Source organism: Pararge aegeria, chromosome 6 (assembly GCF_905163445.1).
Source record: "Pararge aegeria chromosome 6, ilParAegt1.1, whole genome shotgun sequence".
NCBI lineage: Eukaryota > Metazoa > Arthropoda > Insecta > Lepidoptera > Nymphalidae > Pararge > Pararge aegeria.
The window spans coordinates 10,882,133-10,903,549 of NC_053185.1; the positions used below are offsets into that span (position 1 = coordinate 10,882,133).

Sequence of the window (21,417 nt, forward strand, 5' to 3'; positions counted from 1 at the left end):
GTATTAAACATTTTTTACAAGATTCAGACATTTTTTATTTTATTTAATCTTTAACTTACCTACCTAATTAATGGTATGGTGTCTAAGACACAGAATGTCAACGAACCTATAATTTACCGTTGTTTTCATCAAGACGCACGAGGCCCATCTCTCGTACTAAATTCTCATTTTTGTCTTGTCAGTCGGTCGTCAGTAGCATCATCTTCAGTGATGATCACCTAAAATGAAATAAGTAAAGTCATTTTAAATTGCGTAGTTTTATTCCCTGACGTCAAATACATAGATAGAACCACTATGTATTTGACGTGACGTGAACATAGAAAATACAGAAACCGTGAACACGACTCATATAGAAGCATCAAAAACCACTCCACTTAAAAAGTGTTCCTCGAACCGATGGTATGTCACTTCATACGATTTAACAGTTGGCAGTAATTATTTTACCTCTAACACAAGCTACGCTTACTTTGGGGCTAGATGGCGATGTGTGCGTTGCCGTTGTATATAAATTGTCGTAGTATATAAATTACCTCTAATATTCTAAACGTTAACAATGAAATGGGAAAAAAGTTTGTGAGCTAGCAACATTACGCGTGCGATTTTTAGCTAGCGCGGATGTTTTCACTGTTTTCGGACACAATGCAATACGGGCGCAATGGGGACTTTATATCTTTTAATTCTATGCATAGAACACTAGAAACAAAGTGCTCTAACTCTCTGTCTACTATCAGAGCAGGCATATGCCCAGTAGAAGGACCTTAAACACTGTAGACTAGTTTTAAATTATTTTTGAGATCATTATCAACAAATTTTCGACATAAAATGTGTTATTTTTGCTTATTTGTAATACATGGGTACTTATATGTCTACCTGGACGTTTTCGACATCGACTAAAGACTAATTTTTTTCTAGTAGGTACATGACGAACCATTTAATCAGCATGTTAGTGCGTTTTCTTCTGGCTTGCTTTACATATATTATTATTATTTCAGGTGGAAATCTTATTATAACCTATCTAATGTTGAAAGTATAATTCGATTCGATTTCAAACAGACTAACAAATATTGCCTCTTTATAATATTAGTATTGATTGGTCTTATATTGTTATCAACTAAAACGGATTTGAACTCATGAAGTTGTATTTTTAATAAGTACTTACTACCACAACTTCTCGTAATTCTACGATTTTATTGTTTTGGAAGAGGTACGTAGGTTTAGTGTGACGATCAAAGATGATTTGCAACTATTTGCCAGTGAAGATTTTAAAAAGTACAAAGTCTATTCTGCGTTTCACTCTGATACGAGTTAAACATAAGCGGCGTACGGCCTTGTGAGAACTACTCGCATAGCGTGCTTCGATGTGCCCGGTTATTTAGGTTAAATAATGTGTAACTATACGCGGAATGGTGTATAAATAAAATAAAAACTTTGTGTATTAAATTAATTATTTAGTCAAATATGTTAGGTACGTATTTTTATGTTGTTTACCAGCAACATAGCACGATTAAATCCTTGGATTCTAGTCAGTAGTCTGTGCCCAGTGAGTCAGTTGTGACATTAACATTGATCGTAGCATGTACTTGCGTACAACCGACCTCGGTTATATTTAACGTACAGTGGTATCCCTAAGTGACGTAACATTATGGCAGAGAGATTACTGTCTCCTATGCTTTTAAAATTCAACCATAACAATGCCTACATAAGACCTATATTGCAATATATACAGAAAAAAAAACTACACACTGAGGTAAGTTTTATCGCAATTTGTTATACTTTGATTAAAATGACAGTTTTTTCTACTAGGAGTTTTCCTAAATTAATTAAAAAAAAAACTTTCATGTAGTTTTAAATATGTATCTAGATCTACATACGTATTATGTAATCGCATGATTTTGGCTTTACATTTGTCCACTTGTAGGTTATGTTTTATTAAAATAATAAAATGGAATTAAAATATTATACATATAACTGATATCTACAATTAGTAAAGTATTGTCCTAAAATTGTTATCTATGTAATCAACTTAGATATTTTTGATACAAATGAACAGTGGACTTCATACATCCACAAAAACACTGCCTATCCTTATATTACTAGCATAGGAGGAGGATTTTTGCCATTGACCTATTTTACCTAACCTGAACAAAAACCCTGTAAATAAATGACTGACATATATATATACTGTATATACCTCTTTAATAAAATAATACAAGACTTGGTGAATCAATGAAAGGTCTCGGATTTTGATGGTCATTTTTATTTAATTACTAGGACTTAACATTTACGAGTATAATTAGAAATAACAAAAGGTGCTCGAAAATATCCTCATCCTTAATAATATTATAAATGCAAGTGTTTGTTTCTTTGTTAGTTTGTCCTTCCTTCACGTCCTTACAAAGCAAGTTGATTTAGCAATTAAGTTGATTTTAGGCATAGAGTTTTTTATCCCAGGAAAATAAACGGTTCACAAGGGCTTTATAACAAACGCGGACGAAGGTCGCGGTCGACAGCTAGTATTCAATTTTTTTATTTGTTGGTTTTGCCGATGGATCCTTTTTCCTAAAATATGATTTGAATGGGACATTGATCACGAACCAGTGATAAACATAACTTCGCCCGCATGTTCTATTTCTTTAATTCTTACTATACCTATTCTTTCAGCCATCTGTAAAGGAAATAAGGATACCTGTGAAATGGGGGCATATGGCGGCAAAGCTATGGGGCAACGAGCACGAACGACCGATACTGGCTCTGCACGGCTGGCAGGACAACGCGGGTACCTGGGACCCCTATGCGCCGATGCTATGCGATAAACGCCCAATATTAGCCCTCGACTTTCCTGGCCATGGCTTTTCTTCTTGGATACCAGATGGTATGCTTTCTTTTTCGTGAATTGCGCATCCTATTTTGATGAAAAATCTTAAGACGATTGAAAAGAACCGAATGAACGGAAACTAAGACAGTATTTCAGTCATAAATAATATTAAAAAAATAATACACACGTTCATACGCACACACATTAACGTGTAAATGCGATTTCAAGTTAATTTAATTAGTCAAGGTAACCCTTAATATATAAAAACCGAGATATAAGCTATTTGAAATTAAAATTATTATAGAGTATATTATAATATTAGCTATTCTTTTTATGCTAGTCCTACTAGGTATATCTTTGGTCCAGTTATGATATAAACTTTCGATTTTAAGCTAAGCTAGTATTTTTTTTGAAAGACCTTAAAGGACTTGAATCATGGCTGTAAAATAAATTAAAAAAAAAAACTTGCGAGATAAAACTTCACACCAGTGTACCACCAGTTACAACCCTAACTTACCTCTACGGCTAGGCAAGAGACATTTTCTCCAGGGGGAAAAGACAAAATGATAACCTTCCTTCGGTTCTATCCACTCTCCTAGGCGCACGGAAATAATATCCAAATAACATACATATAGTGTTAACTTTTCCTTTACTCTGATGCTTTGAAAGTAAATTTATTCCCAGACTAGCAGACCCTCGCGACTTCGTCCGCGTATGCGGTATGAGTCAATCGAAAAGAAAAATTATTATTTTACGTGGTATACTGAGTTAGTAGTTGTCATCATTTTGGTTGATACATACATACATACATCCATCCTCACAAACTTTTAATTAAAAATTAGTAGGATGGTACCTACGCATGCATTCGATCGTTGTCCCATATTCCTTGCGACTTGCTGTTATTTGTGTAGAGTTATGTCCTTTATCTCCGAGAATATTTATCATATCTTCATTAAAATAAGACAACACATGCTTGATACAACATACACATGCTTGACACTTGCAAATAAAAAAGAAATTATTAAAATCGGTTCAAATTTAACGGAGCTATGAAGTAAAATTGATAAAAAATTTAATCCTGTTTCCCGGAGGAAACTTATTGTTTATCGGGATAAAAAGGATCCTATATGTTGACCCGGAATATCAGCTACCACTACACCAAATTTTATTTTAATCCGTTCAGTACTTTTCACGTGATGCTCGGACAAACAGACAGACAGACAGACAAAAATTAGATAAAATCTGTTTTGGTCTCAGTATCGATTAAAAAGCATCCCCCGGTCAAAATTTTCAAAATATATTCAATGTACAGAAATCTTCCAGTTACAGTTTTATAATAAGTATAGATTATATCCACTGGCCGTGTGGTACCCGTGATATATAGAAATACACTACTTTTAGGCTAGTGGCCCACAATGCGATATTTTTTACAGTTGTAAACTGTTTTTTTTTACAGGGATGCAGTATTACCCGTGGGATCTACCACGATTAATCCTTTATTTGAAAGATTACTTCAAATGGGATAAGGTGTCACTGTTATGTCACTCGATGGGGTCAATTGCTGGTATGCGCTTTGCAAGTGTGTTTCCAGATGATATCGACTTTTACATCGCAGTCGACAGCCTAATTTACGACGATTACGATTTAAATCAAGTTGTTGCGCATTATTCAAAGATTTTAAGGAAACTACAAGCCTTACAGGATCTTAAAGGTGAACCACCATCTTACACAACCGAAGAGATCATTAAGATATGGCATTTGGGTACAACAAAATCTGTAGCTATGAAAAGCGTACCATATTTACTGAAACGTGGCGCTAAAGAATCTACAAAGGAACCAAACAAATACTATTTCTCGAGAGATCCGCGACTAAAGCACATACTGTTCAGTGCAGAGGACAAGAAGCTTGTTGAAACGATGGTAAAACGTATAAAATGCCCAACGCTTTATTTCAAAGGAATAGATTCTCCTTACGCGTCTGATGAACATTCTGTCGAGATGCGCGAAATAATTGCACAGAATAATAGCAATTTCGAGTGTCATTTTGTACCCTCCACTCATCATTTGCATTTAAATAATCCCGAATTAATAGAACCTATAATATTAAATTTTTTACAGAAACATAATTTTTTAAAGTAATGTAAATTTGAGACATATAGGTGTATAAATTTTTTAATAATCATGCCTTATTAAATACCATGTGTGTAGCGCAAATATGAATAATTGGCATACGATGTTGTAAATTTTACGATTGCTTCCATTTTCAGTATTAAACTTATTTATTACACATTTACGATAACGTAGGTACGGGTATAATTTGACGTTACAAATGTTTTTATAGTGTAAGAGTATTAGATAACATGGGTATAACTACGGGATAAACGATCCCTACATATACGAAGTTGTACCTTTTAAATGTCAGAAAGTGACAAAACACTGAACTATTTACATTTATTTACACACACACTAAAACTATTACTCAAATTCAAAACGCAGAAGCTTACAGTAACAAGAGCTCATAGCAAATGTTGAGATCCAACCAAAGTCACACAGAGTCAAAACGACCAACGCTTTTCACTTCTGACAACTTTAATAGGTATGTCTGCCCTAAAATACTTTCTCAGAACTCGTTATGCTTGTGTGTATCATTTATTGCTGTAAGCATTTCTAAAAGAATGTATAGCAAAATCAATGTAAATTAATTATTTGTATTTACATTGATTTTGCAATATTCTTGTGCCAGACATATAAGTAATTATTTGGCAAGTATAACCTTAATCACAATACTACTACTTGTAGGTACTTTACTTTCAATTTATTTACTGCAGTGAAAATAAAATTCAATATACCTAGTTGAAATTAATTTATTGTAGTACTTAAATATTAATATTTATAATTTGTATTTATACAAATTAATATGTATAAATACAAATTATACTTATGTTCATAAATAAATATAATATATTATGTACATAGTTTGAACAAATATTATCGATCTGTGTAATATGTATTATATTAAAGGTTATCACTATCACTAGAACTATCAATATTGGAAGAATGATTACTTGCAGATTGACAGACATGTGCTCCTTTTCGCAATGGTAGAACTTTGATGAGAGCATCTTGCCAAGAAACTCCCTCGCAAACTCTAAGAACAATCTCAAACACTGAAATAGGAAAAAAAAAATTCAGTTCAACATTTCTTATAATTTATTAAAGGTCACAGACTACAGTTAACACATGTGAAATTATCTAGATCATTAATTTATTTATTTTTACATCTTGTTAGTATGGCAAGGCCACTTACACTAACTAGATGGAACTACATATGGAGGGCTATAAAACAAATAAATGAGAGGTGACATTAAAAATTATAAAAGTAAAGGTCATTCTATATTCTTAGAGTACCTCAACAATTCACGGAACAATGCAGAACACCCAACATTGAATAGATACCATTGAGTATTGCAGTTCCAGAGTGTTAAATGACTACCGCATATTCTATAACAAGTCACACCTGCTTTTTATCCAATAATACATGACTGTTCAAATATATTACCCTTCATATATAAAATGTATTGTTGCCTTTAAAATAATCTTGTTAAATTTATATGAATAAATAAAGTAATAAAATATTTTTTTATGTGTGCCAATTTATTACCTGAATCCCAATTTTATTTTGACTTACCGTGATCAATAGTCAAAACTTTTCTAGTTTTCATATTAACATATTTGTCTAACGGCAGCTGACCATGTCTGATGCCTTGATCCACTGCTTTCTTATGGCAGAGACCCTGAAATGATTTCAAAAAATGATCATTCCTAATCTATACATACATAACTAGTAAATATTTAATGGCCTAATGGTGCAGTGGGCAGCAATCCTGAGTCCAATGCAGTGGACTCAATTCCCATAGCTGAAAAATGTTTGTGTGATAAATATGATTGTTTTTCAGTGTGTTTAACTGTATATTATAAGTATTTTTGTATATTATAAATAAAAATATTCAGCAGTCTTATCACCCATAACACAAGCTTTGCTTACTTTGGCGCTAGATGGCGATGTGTGTTTTGTTGTAGTATATTTATTTATTAATTTATTATAAAAATATGAGATAGTATATAATAACCTCAAAATTGAAAACAATAGTCCACAAATGGATCATTGGCCACCATAAACTTAGAATGACAAAACATAGCCACACCAACAACTTGCCCTGCCCTGCCCTTTACATTAGTAGCCTGGCTTAAAAAAGTAGAGCTAGCTAGCATTCAGTATGCATATATTGTGTTTGAGTTTGAATAATTGACCCTTTTCCATTTCTGCACTTGTTAGCATGTAAGCCATCAGACCCAGATTTTTGATTTTAATAAATAAAACCTGCAGTACGGGAGTAGCATGGATGGTCTTATCTCTTAGTTCCTGACAAATAAATGAGGAATAATATCATAAAAGTTATTCACACTTAAATGAAGAGCACCATTTACATGCCAGAATGTGACAGAAAACTGAATTTCAGAATTCAGATGTTATTCCATGTTTATTTTCAAGGCTCTTTCTTTATCCCTCTCTTATAAAAGAGAATGCCCAGCTGTGAAACATAATTGGGCTGGCATGCAACAATGACAAATGACTTAGGCAAATATAGTCACCTTATATTGGTTATGATCCACTAATCCTCCAATTATGTAGTAAGTATCTTCTTCAAAAGATTCTATAACATTTTCAGATTCACTTGACAAATAAAACAGTTTCTCTTTAGGAAAGAAGTCTAGGTATGAAGTTTCTTGAAAGACTATCTGGAAAAAAGGAGAATTAATAAATCACAAAGGAACATGGTATCCGGTATGGTATTTAAATGAGAGCATTGAAGGGAGTGTTAAAATGTGCCAGCAATTAACTTACATCCCAATTCTCATAACCATTATGTCTAGACATATCAATTTTAGATTTTTCCCCAAAACTAGTAACATAAAACTGCAGTGGTGAATCTGAACGCCTATTAACAGAATAACACCTTAATATTTGCTTTATCACTTTATACCTGTCTTTTTCTATCATCAAATTCTCAAAACTAAGGTCAATAATGATCCCAGTATTTCTTTTCGCCTTTTCCAATTTCATTTTCTTTAGCGCCTTTCTGTTAGGGCCTAGGTCTATGTTCGCGATACGAGCTTCTCTCTTCCTCTCTTTTGCGCGTTCTTTTTCTTTTGCTCGTTTCTCGGCTTTACTATTTGCCCAACGTACTTTCTTCAACCATTTTCGCATCTGACTCTTCGTGAAGGGTCGCGGTAACTCATTACCGTCGTCATCTTTCAAACCCGGGTCAATTTTTATGTCGTATAGTGTGTAATGAAAATTTACATAGTTTCTATCATTATTAACCTCTTCTTTTGATTCTTTATTCAGTTCCTCCATTTTTATTAAAGTAAATAGTCCATTTTAATAAGTATCAATAGCAAGAACTTTAGATGTACACATAAATCATTTTTATATATTAGACATAATGCAATTATTATAGCGCCAAATTATAATATTTTATTGCTATAATTTAGGTAAGTTACCTTAAAGTACACTACTTATAAAATTTACTTATTACTAAATAAATTTTCAATTCAATTCAATTCTTGTTTATGGCTTTTGTCTGCGCCAACTGGGCACAAGGTATTTCGCCAATGTCTTGTAGATGAAGAAGGCACGAAGGAGATTGATCGGTGAAACTAATGAAAAGTTAATTTTGAATTTGTACCAAGAAATAGTTGTTATTAGCTAGTTAGCTCTTTAACCTAAGGACACAGACAACACATGCATATATATCTTACACGGATATTTTTTGTACATTATACTTTAATTTTATTACTTACTATATATTTACATAAAAATCTACAATAAGGACTGAAAACAAACATTAAAAAACATTTAACACTCAAAGGACGGGGGACTTTGGGAGGAAGAATGGTGGGATTATGAAGGTTAACTCATGTTACTTGGGACGTAAACTTTTACAGTTCCACTGTAGCAGGGTTATTGGGCCCATTTTGGAGTAGTTTAAAAAGTTGGCTTAAGTTTTTGGCAACGTTGGGCGGTAAGGGAATTTCACTACATGGAGCGACAATACTAAGTAGAAATTCGGAGATAAACTCAAGCATTTTACCTTGGGAGGGAGGGTTCTCAACATTGTTGTTGAGAGCGCATCCATTAGGAAGGGATGAGGAGTAATCACCGACAATAGTCTGAACAGCTTTTTTATCGTAGCCCTTTGCTAGAGGAGCTCGGGGACGAGGAGAGCGGAAAACTGTTTGCCGGTAGGAGGTTTTGGAGGAAGTTACATTAGTAGGAGTAAACATTTCTTTTGTTATCTCAGCATAGGACCTGCGGACAGGAGGAAACTGAGATGATGCTTCAATGTAAGATTTATTATTCTGAGACATGACCATTTTAATAGATTGCTGCCTGGAGAATTCTGGGCAGTCTTTATCAGTAGCAAAATGACTACCAGAGCAGTGTAAACATGTAGATAATTCCTTGATGACCAAACATGAGTCACCTGTATGGGGCTGAGCACATCTGTAGCATCTGGGCTTAGATCTGCAGATTGTTTTAATGTGGCCAAAACGGCAGCAGTTCTGGCACTGTATTGTTGGAAGTTTATATGTTTCAACTGGCAGTGAGGTGTGGTATGAATATACCTTAGCAGGAAGCATTTGCCCCCTGAAGGTTAGGACAACAGATTGGGTAGGCACCCAAGTGATGACACCCTCTGTGACAGATTTTCTGTTCAGTCGCCTTGATTTCAGAACCTCACCACAGCCAGGCGGGAGCTCTAGCGAATCAACAAGCTCGTCCATCGACCAGTCCACGGGAACTCCTTTCACCAGCCCCATTCTGGTTATGTTGTATGTGGGAATCATAGCTCTATATTTGCATAACTTCAAAACTGGACTAACCAGAAAGTTGTTGGCAGCTTGGGCAGAAGTAAACTCTACAGTAATTTTGTTGCGGCCTATATTTTTGACGCCGTCGTGGATAATTGAACCAATTTTGTGTTTGTGCAAGAATTGACCGAAATTTATAGCCCGTAATGACGCTCCAGAGGATGGGTCCTCCACTTCCCGTGAGACTTGGACGATAAAAGGCCCATTATCATCGTCAGAGTATGACTTGGCGCCTTCGGTGAAGGAAGGATGTATGTAAAGGCTTTGAACGGATGGGTTTACCTGAGTAGGATCAGTTATAGTTTTTTTGGCCGCATATACGTTGGTATCCTCTCCTTGTCGTTTGCGAGACGAGGCTGATGCCCCCGGGTCGGGCGGCTCAGGAGGTGTATCTAGATCCATTTTACTGGAAACACTATAACTACAGACACATAATAAATATTTAACCAACACCAAATACGGTTAGATTTATACGAATATCACCAATAACAACTATTTCTGCTGCTGTGTAAATTCACATAAAACACCGAAATTACACCGGAATCTCACTAACACGTGTGCACAAATTGACAGGCCAAGTTACAGTTCAATATAAACAACACCAAATCCTTTTCAAGACGAGTTTACAGTAAAATCAAAGAAAAATTTGAGAAAACCGCGTCCGCCATGTACGAAGTTTCCCGCCGAAAAAAAACCTAAATAAATTTTTCACCGAAACTTATGCATGTGCTCATGTTATGACAACTGACAAGTGGCATTGACAGACGAAAACCCACAGAATTGACACTTGTCCGTGATGACTATGTGATGACCAATGATAATGGAACTACCTATGGATAAAAAAGTGTGTGTGTGTGTGTGCAAGTCACACACGGTAGAAGTGAAACTTCCCAGATGAAAAGTTCCTGATTAAAAAACTTTTTGAAAAAATGAAAAGTCGCTTCATGTAAACTGTATATTTACATAAGTAAATAAAAAAATAATTAGAATTACTGAAAACAATTCAAATTTTATCATTTTCAATACTCTTCATTGAGTATCTTTAATCAGCGATTATAATTATATAGAGAATCAGGAGTATTAGGATAAATGTAAGGTTCATGTTTGTTTTTTTTTTCACTTTGCCATAATTTTCAATTATCTCAAAAAAAAGAAACATAAATAAGGCTATGAGTAGTAATAAATAATAATGAAATTTAATGATTAAATATTAATGGAGGTTTTTAAATTTTATTTTACATTCTTTCCGCCAGTATTCACGTTTTTTTCAACTTTAGTTTTTGGCATAATTTTAAAATTAATTTATCAAGGAGATGAAAATATTGACACAAATAAAAATTCATTAACAATCAACACAACGTTTTTTCCGTTGCATCCGGTTTGAAATCACAACGATTCCAAAGAAGTTTCACTTCAAAAATAACGCTCAACATTCGCGCGTGGATCTCAGCGCGAATCGTGACGCGAAAACAGGTGAATATTACTCAGGTTACTTAAAATATGAGAAATCTATTGATTCAATCACCAATCACCGCTACAATGTCAATATTTATTGATGGTATAGCGGTAATAGGTGATTGAATCACAGAATTCAGAACATACAGAACGCCTATTGAGCTATTATTAAAAAAAAAAAAAAATTCAAAATTCATTTATTTCAAGTAGGCCTAATACAAGCACTTTTGAAACGTCAAGTCTGTCCGTGTGTAGTGACTCTACCACCGGTTCGGAAGGCAGATTCTACCGAGAAGAAGCCGGCAAGAAACTCAGCAGTTGCTCTTTTCCAACATCAAAAATTTACATTTTATATTTTAACATTCATTTTTCTATCTTGTGAGAGATGAAAGCGGAGCCGGATGCTTCCAAGCAACCTTGTCATTAAGAAACTCATCAATTGTATAATAACCTCGCTGTAATAAATGTGTTTTAACACATTCTTTAAACTTATGGATTGGTAGGTCCAAAATTACCTTAGGAATCATATTATAAAAGCGTATACTCAATCCCACAAATGACTTCTGCACCTTTCGCAGACGATATGCAGATGTCACTAATTTATGACCATTTCTTGTAAGTCGACTGTTTATATCCACTTTTTGTTTATAAAGACTAATATGTTGTCTTACAAATACTATATTGTTATAAATGTATTGTGAGGCTACCGTAAGTATACCAATTTCTTTAAATTTTTCACGGAGGGATTCACGTGATTTAAGTTTATATATTGACCGTACAGCTCTTTTCTGCAATATGAATATAGTTTCAATATCAGCAGCTTTGCCCCATAATAAGATCCCGTAAGACATCACACTATGAAAGTACGCGAAGTAAACAAGTCTTGCTGTTTCTACGTCAGTAATCTGTCTAATTTTCCTGACGGCGTAGGCAGCCGAGCTTAGTTTACCTGCTAGTGTATCTATATGGGTACCCCACTGAAGCTTACAATCCAAGGTCATGCCCAGAAAAACTGTGGAATCTTCCATTTTTAGTGATTCTCCATTTATTATTATATTTTTATTAACTTTCTTTACATTTGGTAAAATAAATTCCACACACTTAGTTTTTTTTGCATTTAAAAGTAAATTATTGACAGTAAACCAGTGCGACACATGCGACATAGCACGGCTTACATCGTCAGAGTTGTCTCTACCTCTATCAGTTTTAAAAATTAGAGATGTATCATCAGCAAACAGTACAATGTCACAGGTTTCACTGACATGGTGTGGTAGATCATTTATATACACCAAAAATAGAAATTGAATATTGAATGCATAATTGCATTGTGTCCAAAAACAGTAAAAATCCTCTCACTCTAACACCCGCGGAATGTTGCTAGCTCACAAACTTTTCCCATTTTTCCCATTTTTGGTAAAAGTTTAGAACATAAGAGGTAAAATAATTACTGTCAACTGCTTAATGGAATAAAGTGTCTAACCGCCGCGCCTGTTCAAGAAACATTATTAAAGTGGAGTGGTTTTTGATGCTACAATATTAGTACACGTTTTCTGTATGTTCTAAATTCTGTGGATTGACTTAATTGTTAATGATCATAAGTATAATCAAATATATTAGATATTAATTAAAAAAAAGCGGTGATAGTCCAGTGGGTTCGTATCCCAGTACCTCTAACTTATCTAAGCTATGTGCGTTTTTGACTTAATTAACCAGATATACTTTTGACTTAATACATAAACAGAGAATTTGTATTATTTATTTTGGCCTGGTATACATTGTAATGCTTACTTTAAGGCCCGATGAAATTCGTAAGGTAAACTAAAGCATAAACCATATACTGGAAATTATCCAGTAGATCCTTTAAAGAGAAGACAGTTAAAGTATAAATTGTAACATTTCTTTGACCTTAGCAACCCGTAAAGATAATAACCATCTAGCAAGAAAACAACTGGAATATTATCTCAATTTCATTGCCTAACAACTTATCAACACAAATAGTTACTCGTAGACTTAATATTTAATTGTGATATTATTACATAGAATATTGAGTGTTTTCAGTGAGTTCTCGGTGACTATACTAATAACCTACTCAAGAAAAACTTGGTAATTATGGATGTAAGTGCAGTCTCTATATTATGACATATAGTTATTTATGTATAAATATAAGTAGATAGCGAGTAAACAAGCGGGCGGTTTAGATATAAAGCGATTATCGCCGCCCATGAACATTTATAGCACTAGGAAAACACTATGCTAGCTTTTAAACCGTATTTATCGTAAAAAACCAAAAGAAGAAGAAGAAAAATATAAGTATTTATCCGCCCATTGAATAACCTCATTGAAAATATTTAGTCGATTTTATTTCCGAACGCAATGGATATTTATTTCATTACATTAATGAAAATATACGAGTAGGCTTCCTATTCGTGAGTTATTTTTCCCCTTACCACGTCAGTGTTTTCCACGGACATTTCTTGACTACGGCAGCACATCTTGTATAGATCAAAAAATAAAATTATAATCTTCTTGTATTAGGAAAGGTACCAGCTCTGGGGTGGTTGCTTTGAAGAAGAGGCTTCAGCAGTGTTGCGACGTTTAAATGATTCTCTGGGTGTGGACGTAAGGCTATTTCGCGAGGATATCAGAGGCAGTAAGGCGTGGGCAACGGAGTTACATCGAAGCGGCCATCTGTCCGAAGACGATAATAAATCAATTCAAGATGGTCTCATCAAAGTAGGTCCATTTATAAGAAGATTCACTACTAGACTAGCCCTAGATTGCAATCTCACCTGATGGTAATTGATGATGTATTCTAAGGCGGTACGGGCTGACCTAGTATGATCATCAAACCCATACTATTAATCGGTGTCTATGCGACATTGCATCGTATCGGAACGTTTAATCGCAACGACCTCCCAAAAAACCAAAACAGAGTTTTTTTTGTAATAAATAAATAAATATACTAATTAATACTACGACACATCGCCATCGAGCCCCAAAAACGCATAGTTGGTGTTATGGGTACCTACTTAGATGACAGATGAATATTTTTGTGAATAATCGACATAAATACTTATAATATACAGATAAACACCCAGACATTGAAAAACATTATGGTTCTCACGTCAAAAATCATAAATTTCCAAATTTGCGGGGATCGAACCTAGGACCTCCCACTTACAAACCACAGCGCTCAACACTGCGCCAGGGAGGTAGTCAAGTATAAGTAACATTACGTGTGACCTTAACTGTAAAAACCCCAAGATTAGAGACCAGAATACAATCAGAGTTCGTTGAAAAACCCCAATTAAACAATTAAACAATCAAGACCACGACGCGAAACTGTGGTAAGTAGATTAGTTTATTAGTGTTCTAGTGTCTTGTTCCTAAGATTTATATGGTTATATATCATTATATCTCACGAAGGTAGAACAGGAAATAGAACAAGAGTTGTCCATTAGCGGGCGTTTAAGTGACCCAGAAGAGGATATTCATTCAGTAGTTGAGAGAAGACTGCACCGGCACGCAGGGGAGTCAGCGCTACGTCTGCACACTGCGCGTAGTCGCAACGACCAGTCTGCCACCGACACCAAGCTCTGGATGATGACTTCGCTTCGAAGAGCACAGACTGAAGTTATAAATCTTATAACTGTGAGATGTTTTCTTTACTTCCATTTACCCATCATCATCAAAAACCTAACATGATCAAAAACCTAACATGATCTAAAACCTAACATGATCATGAGAACTAAAGGTCCTTCTCGATGGGAGGATTTGCCTACAACTGAGACGCCGTGCAGACGGGTGAATTGCAGTGGATGGAACTAGTAGCACGGAGGAAGCTGTTGACCACTCTTCGTTACAAATCCTTAGTCGCCTCGTAAGACACCCGCGGGAACAGGGATTGTGACAACTGTATTCAGATCTACCACACGGCAAATCTCATTCATACTGCCATACTAATATAAAAAATGTTACTTTTCGACCGAAGCATGTAACAAATCTACTTAATTTTTGGCATAGGTTCCCAGTAGAACAAACAGTTCCTCCCACGGGATTTGTAAAAGCGTAATAAAATTGTGAATGTGGGAATTTAAAGTTCAATTCTTCATTAACCGTAAAATACAAAAAAATGTCTGCAAAAAAATGTCCTGCCCCTGGGAATGTCTTTGGAAATAATAAATTACGTATTTACAAATTTGAAAAACTGTTCATATATTAAATAAACATACTAAATCATCATATCAACCCATTACCAATTACAGAGCACGGGTCCCCTCCAACAATGAGAAGTTGTTAAGGCCGTAGTTCACTACGGTACTACAGTGCGGATCGTGGACTCCAGACACCTATGAGAACATTAAGTAGAACTCTCAGGCATGAGGCATCATAGCATGCAAGTTTCCTCACGATTTTTACGTTCATCGTTGAAGAAAGTGATATTTTAATTACATAAATACTTAAATGAGCGTGCTTAGAAAAGTTAAAGGTGCGTGCTGGGATTCCAACTTGGCCCCCCGTAGGTGAAGTCGAGCTCCTACCCAATGCGCTATCACCGCTTCGAACATACTACATATACCCATGTAAATTTTGGAAACTTCAGATCATTACTTCACATGACTTACCAAGAATTATTATTCATAGGTTCTGTTGGAACGAGCTCAAGTAGATATAAATTTCATAGCACCGGGGTATACACACTTGCAACGTGCTCAACCAATTCGATGGAGTCACTTTTTAATGAGGTAGGTATCTAGATATAAATAACACAGTGTTTGGATAGATCACGCGTTACTTTGCGAAAATATATCATGAAAATTAAGCTTCATTTGCTATACTCCGCGAAATGCCGGAGAATCTGTACGGTCTATTTGACTTAACAATTATTCATTGCAAAGTCAACATCTCCTGAGGATGCTCCGGTTTCCGAGCAAAACGTGCGTAGAGGGTACATTGCCGAAGATCTGTTTGGTGTGGAGTATAAGGATTGAAGAAATTATAAATTACACCATACAGATTCTCCTGCTTTTCGCGAAGTATAGCAAATTAAGCTTAATTTTTATAACACGCTATTTGCTTATGTTGTAGTCTAGACCTACACTTCTGTTGCTTGATGTGGCATAAATCAGGGTTTGGAATCCGGTAAACCATTTAAACCGGGATCAGTAGTATATTTTACATTAAGATATTAAATAATTTAAAAATAAAAAAAAACTTACATTTTGGTTAATACTACTAAAACTATCCATGTCAATCTCTCGTAGGTTACTTTTTAAAGCTTTCTGCCGTGTGCGTATTAATTGCAATGTTTTTTTTTTAGTTATGCTTGGATGTTTCGTGATGACGTATGCAGATTAGAGGAACAAATTGGGAGACTTTCGTCGTGCCCACTCGGCAGTGGTGCAATTGCCGGTTGCGCTTTGCCTATTGATCGGCAAAAATTAGCTGAAAGTCTAGGATTTAAACAAGTTACACCGAACTCGATGTATGCTGTTGGATCGCGAGATCATATTGGTAACCGTAATTTAAAAAACCTCATTTATACTAATGGGTATTATAGATATAGCTGAAAGGTTTGTTTGTATGTTGTAACGCGTTATGCTCAGAAATTACCAATTAGGTTTGAAAGTAATATTTTTGCGTCGACATACCGTATGGAGGTTTGGTAAATGTGTACTTGAATTTGCTTAGTGGGCTTTTCTATGTATTGTGGAGATCCGTAGGACTAGATTTACGTTCGCAGTGGCCAAGGGCGGGGCACAGCTCAAAGAATAGACCATGAAGACACAAAGTGCTGCTATGGTGACCTCACCGCTGGTAGACCATCGGAAAAGTTGACTGAAGAATGAGTGTACCGGTAAAAATGGCGGTTGTATAATTTCCGAATAAATCGAAACTATGTTGGAAGAATTTGGGAACGACAAATGTACGTAACATTGGGTTCCGGTTATTATCACTTAATTGTGATATTAGATCGTAAAAGCCCACCGACGCGCATTGCAGCATCGTGGTGGGCTTATGCTCTTAAACAATCTCTCTCTATAACAGACGAGGCCTATGCCCTGAAGTGGAACTTAATAGGCTGTGAGTGATGATGAGAAAACCAATTAGATAAGTATTTTTTAATAAGTATTAATTAATCAATTATTCTGTTGTAGTTGAATTCCTGAATTGGTCTTCCTTATGTGGCTTACATCTCAGTAGATTGGCTGAAGATTTGATTATCTACAGCTCACAGGAGTTTGGCATCGTCCAGCATTCGGATCGGTTCTCTACTGGTTCAAGTCTCATGCCTCAGAAACGAAATCCAGATGGATTGGAGCTAGTGCGTGGTGCAGCTGGCCTCCTTCTCGGAGATTCGTTCTCTTTCTCTTGCATTTTAAAAGGCCTACCGAGTACTTACAATAAGGACTTGCAGTCTGATAAAGAAATCCTCTTTAGATCGTATGACAGATTGCTGGATTGTTTAAAAGTAACGGCTGGAAGCGTCGCTACTATGAAGGTAAATATAAGTTATAACTTTCTGTATGTCGTATTTGTTTCCACTTGCAAATGAGATGCCCGATGAACCGTCGCTCACGTCCGCAGGAATTACCACTTACCTCCTTGCCGCTGACATAACGAGCGGTGAGCCTGCGGTATAAATATTCGTCTCTGTCGGTGTTAACCAACCACGGCAAAAACCTCCAACCAGACCAGAGCAGAAAACTCTCATGCATGCAAGCTTCTTCACGATGTTATAGCAAGTGATATTTGAATTCCTTAAATAAGAAAAGCATATTAGTAAGAATTCTTTCGGGGATCGAGCTCAGTACCCCCGAAAGAGAGCCGAAGCCTCTAACCTATGCTATAACCGCTTTTAGGGAGTATTAGCTTATGCCCGCGACTTCGTCTGCATTTGTTCAGGTTTTTGAAGAATCGCGTTGGAACAGTTTATTCACCCGGACTTCAATAACTATCACTACTTCGCATAAATTAATATAAATTTCAGGTAAATGCTAGAAAGGCAGAAAGTCTATTGGAACCTGGTATGTTGGCGACAGACCTGGCGCATTGGCTGGTAAAAAGAGGAGTGCCGTTTCGCCGTGCTCATCATCTTGTCGGCACCGCCCTACGCCGCGCCGCCGCGCTCGGTGTGGACCTACAAAACTTGCCGCACCAAGAGTATTCCGAAATATGGTAGGTGTGCCGTTTGACGTGTTCTCATTTCATAGTGATAAATGGACCCAGCAGATGGTACGTGGAAAACCATTGCCTATAACCAGAGCAACACTTCGCTGAGCATGTAAGGAATGCTATAAAGTGCCGCCTTGTGGTGTCCATAAACCGTTGGTGTTAAGCCTCACCGGCAACCTTCAGACCGGAACACAGCAGTGCAAGAATGCTGCTTAACGGCAGAAGTAAGCATGGTGGTAGTACTTTCATGGGAAACTCTGTCATAGGCTCTCCTACTAAATAGGTAATTAATAATAACAATATAATAATAATATTTCATTTATTTGCATTAAACATGGGTTACATAATAATATGTGGTAAATAAAATTGGTCCAAACATGTTTTTCCATAGTATGTCCTCTATCACAATTCACATGTATATGTTACATACATGTGTGTATGAATGCTATGTCTGGCAGAGGTCGCTATTAATCGATAAGGCCGCCTTTTGTATACTGCTTTTATCTGGACCAATTTTATGATATTTGATTTTTTGGATTCCTCTTAGACCGGAATAGGATAATAAGTATTAAAATATAACTTTCATCAAAGAAGAAATTATTAGTAGTAAGTATTGGACAGCTAGTAATAAAATCATCATCATCATCATCACATCAACCGATAGACTTCCACTGCTGGACATAGGTCTTTTGTAGGAAGTTCCAAGTTCCACGGTTCTGAGCCGCTTGGATCCAACGGCTACCTGCGACGCGCTTAATGTCGTCTGTCCACCTCGTTGGGTGCCGACCAACGCTGCGCTTACCAGTTCGGGGCTGCCATTCCAGCACCTTGGGGCCCCAACGTCCATCCTTTCTCCGAACTATGTGCCCGGCCCATTGCCACTTCAGCTTCGCGACTCGTTGAGCTATGTCGGTAACTCTGGTTCTTCTACGAATCTCCACATTTCTGATTTGATCGCGTAGAGATACTCCGAGCATAGCTCTCTCCATCGCCCGCTCTGAGTGACTCTGAGCCTTCTTATGAGGCCCATAGTAATAAAATAAATAAGTATTATTAACCATCAAATAAATACAATTTTTTAACTATAAGGCTACCCGCACAAGTTTAGGTAAAACACTATAAAAATTATAAAATTATTATTAACCATATTCTGCATATTGTCAATAACATTGCCTGTGTGCGGGGGATATTGAAGAGTTGTAATACTTTAAATAATAATATTAGTACTTTAAATAATATTGACGTATGTGCGGGTCGCCTTAAAGTTAAGCCAATATCAATTTAGCCGTAAAGTAAGATTTTTTTTCAGTCTCAAATTTGGTTCACATGAGGAGCTGCAAAAGATTTTCTCCTGGGAAGCAAGTGTTGAACAATATACGAGCGAAGGTGGCACAGCGAAAGAAGCTGTGCTAGCACAAATGCAGAAACTCCAGCAATGGCTGCAAAATCATAAGAATGTGGAAGCATGAATGTACTCATTAAATTTTATTACTGTTTATAGTATAGTTACTCACAGAATTAAGAATACAGAAACCGTGTACACGACTAATATTAAGTACTAGGCATCCAAAACTGGAGGTTGGTCACTTCATTCATTTAGTAATTTACACTCATTATTGTACCTCTAATGTTCATTTCATGATGTTCATTTACACACAACATTTTAGGTTTTCCAATAAAAGGGACGGTAATTACAACAATTGAAGGAGCAATTACAGTCTGAAAGTAAGTAGTCTTTTATTTTGTCAAATCTGACGGTAGTAATACTTAAAATAAATGTAAAGTAAAATAAATGTTTAAACAAACACTAAAAATCTACTTTTAATAAAAAAACCTAAATATGCTGACTTACTACCTATAACAGAACTCTAGTGGCATTTTTTAACAAAAAGAATAGAATATAACAAAATATAATAGAGTAGAAGAGAATCAAATATAAAATAATATAATAGAACAGAACAGAACAGAACAGAACGTAATAAAATAGAACAGAACAGAATAGAATAGAACATAATAGAATAGAATAGAAAAGAATAGAACAGAATAGACTAGGACAGAATATTTATGTTATAAAATTGTACCGAGAGAAAATACCTAAATTGCTCGTTGACCTGAATAGTCACATACATGACATACTCGTAAGTAAGAGCATTCCTGATTTGTGATTAATGGAACGTTAAAATCATTTTATCTGGATCTGTTTCTTACAGTAAGTATAATATCTAAAGTGGTTATAGGTAGGCTCATACCTATAAAGAGTGTTATGTATTTTTATATGAATATTCATAATAATAAATCCAATTGTAATAAAAGTACGTAAGTGAGCCGAGTGTATTATTATAACTATATGTAAGCTTCCGAATAAAATATATGCAGTGTAGTCTTATCAGTAATTTGAAATTTGATCGTGGGAATGAATGCTGCTAAGGTTAATACAGGAATGAAGTATAATTTTATATATAGGAGGAATTTATGTACTTTTGTATGCTATAATAAGGTATATATCAATTGTACTTTATAATGGGTCTTTTAAAACACAATTTTGAGAAAGGCTCACGAGTTTTACTTTTAGTATATGCACAGGTTGGTTAGAATCAACCACTTTAGCGCGAGTAGTGTAGACTATAGGAAATTTAGATGAGGAATCTTGAGGTTTTTTATTGAGGCAAACTACATTTATTCGGTATCTTTTCTAGTTTTCTATGTAAATTCGAATGAGCAGTTTTAGAAAAGGAAGGAAGATAATCTGAAGTTTAGGTCTGTGTATTAATTTCTACATGATCTATCCCACTTCTACGAATTATTGTGAATTTGTATTCTGCTAATTTCAATTCACGATTTGTAATGCGTGTACTCATTTCTTTTTTAATTATATTAAATTTTCTATCAAAAATGTATGGCCACAAAGGCCCAGATTATTGAAAGAAGGTCTTAAGGTTTTTAATTTCACTATCTAAAAGATACGTGTAAATGTACGTGAGGCGTATGCTATGGATAGGTCATTGAGAGTGTTGAACTTAGTCTTTTCAGACGCA

General features: G+C 35.5%; 3 protein-coding genes across 4 annotated transcripts in view; 2 read left to right on the forward strand and 1 right to left on the reverse strand.

Moving 5' to 3' along the window:
* LOC120624230 (probable chitinase 10) overlaps nt 1-5,659 on the forward strand; it is a 39,247-nt gene extending 33,588 nt beyond the window's left edge. The window contains 2 exon segments of the mRNA XM_039890655.1: nt 2,663-2,872; nt 4,272-5,659. Coding sequence (XP_039746589.1) covers nt 2,663-2,872; nt 4,272-4,954 — 893 coding nt within the window. The 3' untranslated portion in view covers nt 4,955-5,659.
* Nucleotides 5,660-5,814: 155 nt separating this feature from the next.
* LOC120624229 (tRNA methyltransferase 10 homolog A) lies at nt 5,815-10,507 on the reverse strand. Its single transcript, XM_039890654.1, has 5 exons — nt 10,447-10,507; nt 7,722-8,414; nt 7,469-7,615; nt 6,504-6,609; nt 5,815-5,982 (listed from the first exon to the last, which is right to left on the reverse strand). The coding sequence occupies exons 2-5, from the start codon at nt 8,232-8,234 to the stop codon at nt 5,831-5,833; spliced, it is 918 nt and encodes a 305-aa protein (XP_039746588.1). The 5' UTR covers nt 8,235-8,414; nt 10,447-10,507; the 3' UTR covers nt 5,815-5,830.
* A 2,612-nt stretch (nt 10,508-13,119) lies between these two features.
* LOC120624776 (argininosuccinate lyase) lies at nt 13,120-20,111 on the forward strand. 2 transcript variants are annotated; one of them, XM_039891504.1, is made up of 8 exons: nt 13,120-13,321; nt 13,742-13,939; nt 14,633-14,857; nt 15,851-15,951; nt 16,527-16,720; nt 17,365-17,708; nt 18,198-18,385; nt 19,692-20,111. In XM_039891504.1, exons 1-8 carry the CDS (start codon nt 13,316-13,318, stop codon nt 19,849-19,851), a joined length of 1,416 nt encoding a protein of 471 aa, XP_039747438.1. In that variant the 5' UTR covers nt 13,120-13,315; the 3' UTR covers nt 19,852-20,111. The 2 variants fall into 2 exon arrangements, with proteins under 2 accessions (XP_039747438.1, XP_039747439.1); XM_039891505.1 differs by lacking the exon at nt 13,120-13,321 and having other exon boundaries at nt 13,802-13,939; nt 14,668-14,857.
* Nucleotides 20,112-21,417: the final 1,306 nt, after the last annotated feature.

Excerpts from the sequence above, each read along its gene's own strand:
- LOC120624229 (XM_039890654.1), bottom strand. The coding sequence starts at position 8,234 with ATGGAGGAACTGAATAAAGAATCAAAAGAAGAGGTTAATAATGATAGA. Across the intron at positions 6,610-7,468 it reads TGGATCATAACCAATATAAG|GGTCTCTGCCATAAGAAAGC; the intron begins GTGACTATATTT and ends AAATCATTTCAG. Across the intron at positions 5,983-6,503 it reads AGTTTTGACTATTGATCACG|TGTTTGAGATTGTTCTTAGA; the intron begins GTAAGTCAAAAT and ends TTCCTATTTCAG.
- LOC120624776 (XM_039891504.1), top strand. Across the intron at positions 14,858-15,850 it reads AAGTTATAAATCTTATAACT|GTTCTGTTGGAACGAGCTCA; the intron begins GTGAGATGTTTT and ends TATTATTCATAG. Across the intron at positions 17,709-18,197 it reads GAAGCGTCGCTACTATGAAG|GTAAATGCTAGAAAGGCAGA; the intron begins GTAAATATAAGT and ends TATAAATTTCAG.